Below are 8680 nucleotides of genomic sequence, written 5' to 3'. Positions count from 1 at the left end.
TGGTGGTAAAAACGGTACATCATTTACTGCTGATGGTTAGAAAGGCAAAAAACTGATCCGAGATCAGCGTTCTCAGTCCAGATCTTTATAAGTGCAGTCACAGATCCCGCGACATAATGGCAACAACAACAATCAACATTCGGTGGCTCATTTGATTAAGGAAGTTCGGCAATAAAAAACAAAAACAGAAATAAAATAATCATATTCATCAGACATTTTGTGCATGATAAAGTTTCTTTAGTTTAGCACTGGAGCTGTGAGGCTCACCTAAATACAACTTTATGCGTTTCGTAAAGGTTTGTAAGTGTTTAGAGCCCCCTGTTGGGCGTGAGGCCAAACTGCAATACAACGACTTTCTCTTCGTCCAAACTGACCCTGCCCCCTCCTGGTACAATTTTTTTGCTTTGTAAGTTTTATCAAGAAAAGGAGGGGTTTAGCAGCATCCTTTTTTGTTGGGGGGGGGGGGGGGGGGCTAATTTACAGGCAAAAAAAAAATTCAAGAAAAATTAAAAGGGGTTAAGACTCGCAGCTTGAAATTTCTCAAACAAATTTAGAAAATGTACGAAATTTAGAAAAAAAAAAATTCAGTCATTAATTCGAATTCATTAATTTTCATTCATTAATTTTTTTTATTTTTCCTATAATTCTATTTTTTCCCCATGTTAATAAATACCATATAAAATCGCTGACCCGTGCAAAGTACAAACATTTTTCCAAACACACACTGTGAACAGTTCAGGCATCATTTCCAGTTTCCAGCGTCCAGTCTGATAAACGAGTCTCAATATAATTAGGGATAAATGAGACACGAGCAGCTCAGAGTACTGCAGCTAGAACACACTAAATCTTTACACTTCCAAAATGTAGCTTCTTTATTATTGTAGCTTGATATTATATGAGCAAAAGTTTGTGCACCTCTAACCATCACACTTGTATGTGGTTCTTCTTCAAACTGCTGCAACAAAGTATACAATTTCATTGCAGCTTTACAAATTTCCTTAAACCCCGTTCCAGACATGACGATGCCCCTGTGCACAAAGCACAGAGCTCCATGAAGACATGGTGTAGAGGTGAAGGTTGATGAACGTGGAAGAACTGGAGCGTCCTGCACAGAGCCCTGACTCTGACTCAAACCCACTGAACACCTTTATCATGAACTGGAACTGGAGCCTCATCTACATCCCAACATCAGTGTCTGATCTCACTAACGCTCTTGTAGCTGAATGAACACTAATCCCCACAGATACATTCCAGAGGAAAGTCTTTCCACTAGATGTTCAACAAGCACACAGACGTGTGTATGTGAGGGTCAGGGGTGCACAAACTTTTTTCCATATAGTGTATACAATATGCATATAAATACTCTTCCACCACATTATTCTGGAAGGCAATGACATATCTTTGACTTCTTCATACTAACAGGTTTCTCCTTAGAGGACACTGGAAAATTTAAAGAAAAAATAAAATGAATTAAAAATAGCTTTGCTATGAAATTAATTCCCAGTTTTGTAAGAGCAGTAACATCCTCTAATCAAGAAATAATTTATTTTACTATTAATTCTGCTCTTGAATAGGTTTTTTTGCGCTTAGGGAGCATGGATGTTCGGGATGTTCCCTTACTGGAAATGGGGCTGAAGCGTTTCGGCTCGAGGAAATAAATAAAAAAACAAAAAAAACAAAATGATTTCGTCTACAAATCGCTTGTTATCGTTGTTGTAGATGAAGTACAATGACAAGTGGGGGGGGGTTAAGCTAACAAATTTCTGACACATAAAACTTAAATATATATTTAAGGCTTAAATATTTAAGACTTTGTTCCCTTCCCTGCCCCGCCTCAGTTAAAGGTACGACTGTAAAGCTGAAAGCGGCATGGATGATGAAGATCTTAGATGTGGAAATACAGACCATCAGTGACTGAATAAGTGTTGAATAAAAATAAGAATGAAGCTGCCATTTGCTCTGTGTGTGTAAAAATCTGGGGATTTATTTCCTTAAATTTCCTCTACAACGGCCTCATAGCTCCAGCGTAAAGCCGAAGACAACGAAGAAGGTAAGCTCGAGTTAGGAGATTTACTGTGGAAGTGCAAAACAACAGCAAGTGCCATGATTAAGACCATCAACAGCTGCGACTGGACTGAAATGTGCAGTTTAACACAGAGTGAAGTGAGACGCTCCTCGGAGAAGACGCTGTGGAACGCGGCGCTTTTCCCGTTTGTTTTTTTCTCTCTTTACGACATGTACAACAACGTACATAAAATGAAAACAAGGTCACACAAGAGACCAGTAGTAGCCATTAGGAGGTAAATCTGTGTGATTACAGTAAGTAGCATCAGCTTTGACCCCTCGTCGCAGTAAGCAGAGGAGACGAGAGGATTTCTCCCGGTCGAGCAGCAAACACTCCGTCTGTACCTTTCATCAGCTCACAAACAAAATAAAAAAATGAGAGAAAGAGAGAGAGAGAGAGAGACTCTGACTTTTCACCTCTGGCTTTGGAATGCACTCAGTTTCAGTTCTCTTTAACTCCAATCAGCCCTTTTGAGTGTCACAGACGTACAAAAAAAGCACACACTCACGCACTCACTCATAAATCCCTGATCTGAAATATTTTCTTAGATTATTGTAAATTTAAAATTTCTCTCAGTCTGTATTGGAGTCTGTGTCGTCGTTAATATAGTCCTCCTCCACCGGGCTCGCAGCGCTCTGCGTCCCCCACTCGTCTTCATCGTACTCTATACTGTCATTATCCTCCAGCAGCTCGTCATCAGGCTCCGCCTCTGCGCCTCCTGCCTGTCTCGCTTCGGGCCCGTCTCCTTGCGCTGCTTCAAACCCCTCCTGCTCGTCTGCGGCCGGTGGCTGGCCGTTGTTGTTGGAAACAGGTACGTGCTGGAGCAAGTCATCCTCAACGTACACTCTCTGATGGCACATGGGGCACGTGTCCTGGATGTACAGCCATTTACGCAAGCAAAGAGCATGAAAGTAATGGTGGCACGGCGTGACGCGAGCAGCCGTTGCAAACTCCTGGTAGCAGATAGCGCAGACGTCCTCGACGCCGTGCAGCTCGGTGCCCGTGACCTCGGGGAGAGAGTGGATCCGACGCACGGCGGCGCGGCGCTTGACGAACGTCCTCCATCCGCTCTTAGCTTGCAAGTAGATGTTGAAGTAGGCGTGCAGGCACATCATACATGCGCGGATTTTGCTGCCCGACTCGAACGCCATGGTGTAGGCGCCGTTCCCGAACATGACGATCCCGAATATGAACTCGACCACGTTTCCAGCCGAGCGCACGTAGTACACGTAATCGTCCAGCTTCTCCCAGAGTGTGCCGTAATACCCGTCCACCATGAAGAGCACGTAGACTGTTAGTGACACCAAAACCTTCAGGCACAACTCCACGCAGAACGCCGTGACAGCGAAAAGCCAGGTGGTGAGCACATAACGCCGCCACAGCATGCCGCTCAACACCACCGGCAGCGTCAGCAGCACCAGAGACACGAGGAGAGCGGGAGCGTGGCGGCGCACAGACTGCACGTGCGAGGCGCTCAGCGCCATCAACACTGGCTCTGTCATGCCGTGTACGAAGTGCAGCACGGCGGTCAGCAGCAAGCACAGATTCCTGCTCAGACGCACCAGACGATCGCCTGGCTCCAGGCCGCTTAACCCTGTCTGCAGAGCCAGGATGAAGAAGAGCACTGGCGCCACGAAGCCCAGCCGCCGGTCTTCCTCATCTTCGGTCGAGCCGATGAACACCAGGACGCCCAGGCCCAGGTAATGCGCCGCAGACGAGATGACTGCGCTCATGCCCAGCACCGTGAGCGTGGAGTCACAGCCGCTGATGATCAGACTGCTGCACAGCTCCCAGAACACGTCCCACGTCACATAGGACTCCGCCTCTCCGCTCACCTCCACCTGAGCCATCCTCACCTAAAAAACAGGAAAGACAATAAATATAAATACTTAAAAAAACACATTAGCAGTTGATGTGACTTAAATCACATGGCGATGATCCTCAGCACAACGGTTTATGATTTGTTTAGCTCACATTTTTGTATTTATTCCTCTGCTCAAGCTTTTAACTCATTTTAATGACTCTACAGAAAATTTACATTCAATTTTAAATATAACATGTCATGAGATTACTTCTGATATTCAGGCAAAAAGGTTCAGGAAATGCAAATACATGTCAGGGATTTTATATAAACACTGAATATGACAATTATTCTTTAGACAGAGCTATATATATTAATTCTAAACTTAAGGTAAGCTTCATTCTAAACTCATTTCTTTTGAAAAACAGCATGTAATCAAAATAAATCAAACAAAGAGTTTTTGCACCGTTAACAGAAACCGAATTCTCACCGCATAGATCAGAACCACAGCCTGCGCAGCTACACGGGTGAGCCAGAAAACCCGCAGCACGTCCGGCACCCGAATCCTCTTCCACGTGTCCTCCAGAAGCAGCTGTAAGCCGTAGATGCGGTACATGTGCCGCACCAGCAGGTACACGTACCGACACGAGTAGTAGAGTCTCTTAAAGCGCACCAGCAGACATACGGCCGTGTTCAGACCCAGCACCAATCCCGAAACTAGCGCTAACGTCCGTCTCACATCCACCGGAAGCTCCATGAAAAGTCCCGACACGGGAACCAGGACGTCCAGCATCATCAAGGTAGAGTACGGAGACTTGACACCGAGCAGCAGCACGTAGCCCGAGGATAAAAGCAGCTGCAGAGCAACCATGGCCAGCCATAGTGCAGGTCTGGCACGAGGAAGGAGAACAAAGCTGGACGTCACTCTGTACGTGTCCACGTGGGACGTCGCATAGTAGTTCAGCAACACGGCTGTTGATCCGAGCAGCATGCCCACGAGGAGGCTGTAGAACTTAAACAGGGACTTCTGGGACAACACCAGCACCACACTACACACTGCAATACCTGAAAACACACACAGACACACACACAGTGACGGATGAATTAGTTTGATTACTCTATTCAATATTTCTGTACAAGAAACAAGTTTGAAGCCATAATTGTTTTAAAAATCATGTGATCAAACACCCACCCCCAACATTTCTTCCAAGTGAAGCTACATCATTACATGCAGCACATTGAGCAGATTTAGACCTTTTATCCAACACATCCTATTTTGTGACGATTAAACAAATATACAACTTGCCACACTTTTACTGATGACACCGTCGGGCGACTACAGTAGCTACTCCCCCTGAAAAAGCTGTCTACAGTATAACTATCTATAGTGGGCTCTGATCTCTGTGATGTGATATATTGCTTCTTAATAACCTGTCTGCACTGTATCCCAGTCACGTTTACATCTTTCTGAACCATTCACAGTATTTGGGTCAATGGCACACCTGTATAACACTGTTTATTGCAGTTTATTCTGTACTTTATCGTAACTGTGGTTTCAATTTCCTTTTATTACTAGTACTGTTCTATTTATATATTCTATATTTTTTAAACTGTATTTTTTTTATCATGCCCTTCATGCTGCTCACGTGCCTTTTAATTGCCCCTCGGGGACAAATAAAGTTTTTTTTAATTGAAATAATAATGATGAAGTAGTCTTGATTTGTCACATATATGTTATGGCACAATTCTTTCTTCGCATATCCCATCCTGGGGGTTTTGGGTCAGAGCGCAGGGTCACCATTATAGAAACGCCACCGAGGGTAGGTGGGGTTAAGGGCCTCGCTCAAGGACCCAGCAGTGGCAGCTTCCAGTCAGTGACCCAGAGCCTTAATCACTTGACCGTAATAATAATAATAATAATAATAATAATAGATCAGAAGGAGTGCATTTAGTTACACAAGTGAACCCCAAACACCACCAAGGAGAAGAAATGAGCAGGTATAAAGTTGTTGATGAATCATGCTGAGGGATCTAAGTGAATTAACTCTGCTGCAGAGGATCAGAGGCCAGGGCTAAGTGCCCCGGAGTGACTTTAGGCCTAAGGACGAGGCAGTAACTCTAAACAATTATAGCTGTAGATAAGCGGCTGGTTAGTGCTCTTACCAAACACCCGCAGTAGAACCTGTCCAGCTGTCCCGGTCCAGTAATCCGCCGGGTCAGAGTGAGAGTTACAAATGGCGTCAATGATGAAAATGCAGGGGACCCGCAGCGCCACGTCCAGCACCGCCAGGGCCTGCTGGCTCAGCCGGCCGGTGTTGGAGGCCATGGCGCCGCAGGAGGACTTCACCGCTCCTGCGGGTGTCTTAATGAAACCCGTTCCGTTCCCCCCGGAGCTCTTTCACTTCCCGGACTCTGCACACGCTGTTTACCTAAACACGGGGGTCTCCACTGTCCGCCATCTTCGTTTCACCTCCTGTTGCTATGCAAAGAACGCGGAAGTGAACTAGAGGCTTTTCAACCGCGGATGACGCAGCACGCAAACGACCGTACAGGGTCCCCGGAGTTGCGTCATTACGCCAATTACAACGTCACGGAAGTTCAAAACATTCAAATTTGTTCATAAAATAATAATAATAATAATAACAATAATAATAATAATAATAAAGAGTTTGTTTCTCGGTGTTTCGTTGTCTTTATTGCCGTTTAGCCTTTAATAAATAATAATAATAATAATAATAATAATAATAATAATAATAATAGCAAACTACTTAATTAAAAACAGAAATACTGACCAATCAGCTGCATGTTGCTAACATTTAGTCAGTTGCTATTCACAGACTTTTTTTTTTTTTTTTTTTTTAGGATGGATAGAAATCTCTCTTTCATATCACAATCCCTCAGCCAGTGCTCCAGAACTACTAGAACTGACCGGTGTTCTAGAATTATTATTGCTGACCAGTCTTACAGAATTACTAGAGCTGGTCATGCTTCCACAGCTACTACTGTTGATCAGGGCTCTGGAACTATTACAACTAAACCAGTAATCTAGAACTACTACATTTGTTCCAGGTCCTTGAAGATATCATTGCTGACCAGTGTTTCCGAATGACCAGAACTGACTGACTGACTGATAGGTAGGTAGGTAGATAGGTAGGTAGGTAGGTAGGTAGATAGGTAGATAGATAGATAGATAGATAGATAGATAGATAGATAGATAGATAGATAGATAGATAGATAGATAGAGATACTTTATTCATCCCAGGGTTAGGGTTGCTGCTATCACTCACTGTCCCTAGCCCTGTTTCTTTCTTGCACTCATCGTCTAACACTGTTCTTTTTGCACAGTCGGCGTTATGTGTCTTGTTTGTCTGCACTTATGTTGTATGTTTAGTTTAAAAAGTTCTGCACCTTGGAGGTATAGTTTAGTTCTCTGTTTGTCTGCGTCACCCTGTATTTTGTTTTAGTTCTGTGTAGCACCTCTGGTCCAGGTTGTCTCATTTCACCATGTACTGCATCAGCTATATATGGTTGAAGTAACTATAAAGCTTCTTTGACTTTTTGACTACTTAACACACATCAAATGCTAGGTTTCATACCGAGCACGTATTTATTATTAAAACACATTTCAGCATTGCACCAGCTGTGTGAAAGGTTCGGTCCTGGGATTTTTGCTGCCAGTGAACTTGTACAGTAAGAGAGAGAGAGAGAACCCTGGACATCAGCGGATCAGAAGATCCTCAGAGTAAACAAACTTAGTTCTCACAGGACCAGCGTTTTATCACTCAGACATCTGAAGGCACGCAGTAGACAAGGCGATTGCTTTCAGCTTCCAGTGAAGAACACTTTCAGCGTGTTGTTGTAGATAGTGTTGGCCATTTCTACCGGATCCTCGTTCCTCGCTGCTGCCATCACCTCCAGCACCTGGCTGAAAACAAGACCAGGAGAACTCTTACACAAGCAGAACATTCTGACAACATTTATGTGTATCGCTACTGACACATCTGGAGAACTGATGGCATTTAACTCCACTGGAGTAACTGGGACAGATTGCATGGAAATTCCTCACCGAACTCTCTTTTTATCAGTGTTCTGATTAAACCTTACATCCGATTCAGTACATACAGCACAAATCTGAGCATCTCTCTCGCATCACTGACGCTAGATCAGCTAAAGTGGCTTCTACAATCCTCCTGCCTTGTTCCCTCTGACCGTAAGCGCTCCTCCATCCCTCCACACCTGTCAGTACAAACTGAGACTGATTCTCACTTAATGTCTCGGCATCTGATCTGTTGATCGCGTTCTACATTTCTTTCTTTCAACGCCATGCTTGTGGCATCGTTGAGCATCAGGTTGAGAATGGGAGGTGTAGCAGGAGAGTATAGCGGTAAGGATTACAGACATTTTAGAGAAATTTTGCTAACGTATGTTCTGTTTTTAAGTGAACGGTGATGAGGATAAGGAGGGCAGAGATGAGCACCATGAGAAAGAATGGAGCAACTTGAAATATTAAAAAACAACATACAATGCATTTTATCTATTTATACTTCACTTATGCTATGGCAGCTATAAACATTAATTCCCTCACCTCTCTTTTTAAGACCAGCTTGTTATGTTATGGAAAAACAGTATGACAAAGTTCTCACTAATGGTGGAAATCTTACTCATTGCTACAAATCACTCACATTGGAATGTAAAAAGAAAATTTACTTGCACAAAACTTCCTCATATAAATGATTTGTATTTCTTTCTTTCTTTTCATTTTCTTTAGTAAGCCTGGTCCTACACTGTGGTCTTAGACCTATTCTCAATTCCAG

At 43.7% G+C, this 8680-nt stretch overlaps 2 protein-coding genes across 2 annotated transcripts in view; both read right to left on the bottom strand.

Annotated features, from left to right (window-relative positions):
• On the bottom strand, window positions 1-6390 carry rnf139 (ring finger protein 139). Its single transcript, XM_058407879.1, has 3 exons — window positions 6030-6390; window positions 4357-4931; window positions 1-3921 (listed from the first exon to the last, which is right to left on the bottom strand). The coding sequence occupies exons 1-3, from the start codon at window positions 6190-6192 to the stop codon at window positions 2638-2640; spliced, it is 2022 nt and encodes a 673-aa protein (XP_058263862.1). The 5' UTR covers window positions 6193-6390; the 3' UTR covers window positions 1-2637.
• Window positions 6391-7487: 1097 nt separating this feature from the next.
• The window catches only part of tatdn1 (TatD DNase domain containing 1), an 8031-nt gene continuing 6838 nt past the window's right edge, over window positions 7488-8680 (bottom strand). The window contains exon 12 of the mRNA XM_058407882.1: window positions 7488-7791. Coding sequence (XP_058263865.1) covers window positions 7689-7791 — 103 coding nt within the window. The 3' untranslated portion in view covers window positions 7488-7688. The remainder of the gene's footprint in view (window positions 7792-8680) is intronic.

Source organism: Hemibagrus wyckioides, linkage group LG14 (genome assembly GCF_019097595.1).
Source record: "Hemibagrus wyckioides isolate EC202008001 linkage group LG14, SWU_Hwy_1.0, whole genome shotgun sequence".
In the NCBI taxonomy this organism is placed as follows: Eukaryota; Metazoa; Chordata; class Actinopteri; order Siluriformes; family Bagridae; genus Hemibagrus; species Hemibagrus wyckioides.
The sequence above is the reverse complement of the archived record's forward strand: the minus strand, read 5'-3'. Positions and strand labels throughout refer to the sequence as shown.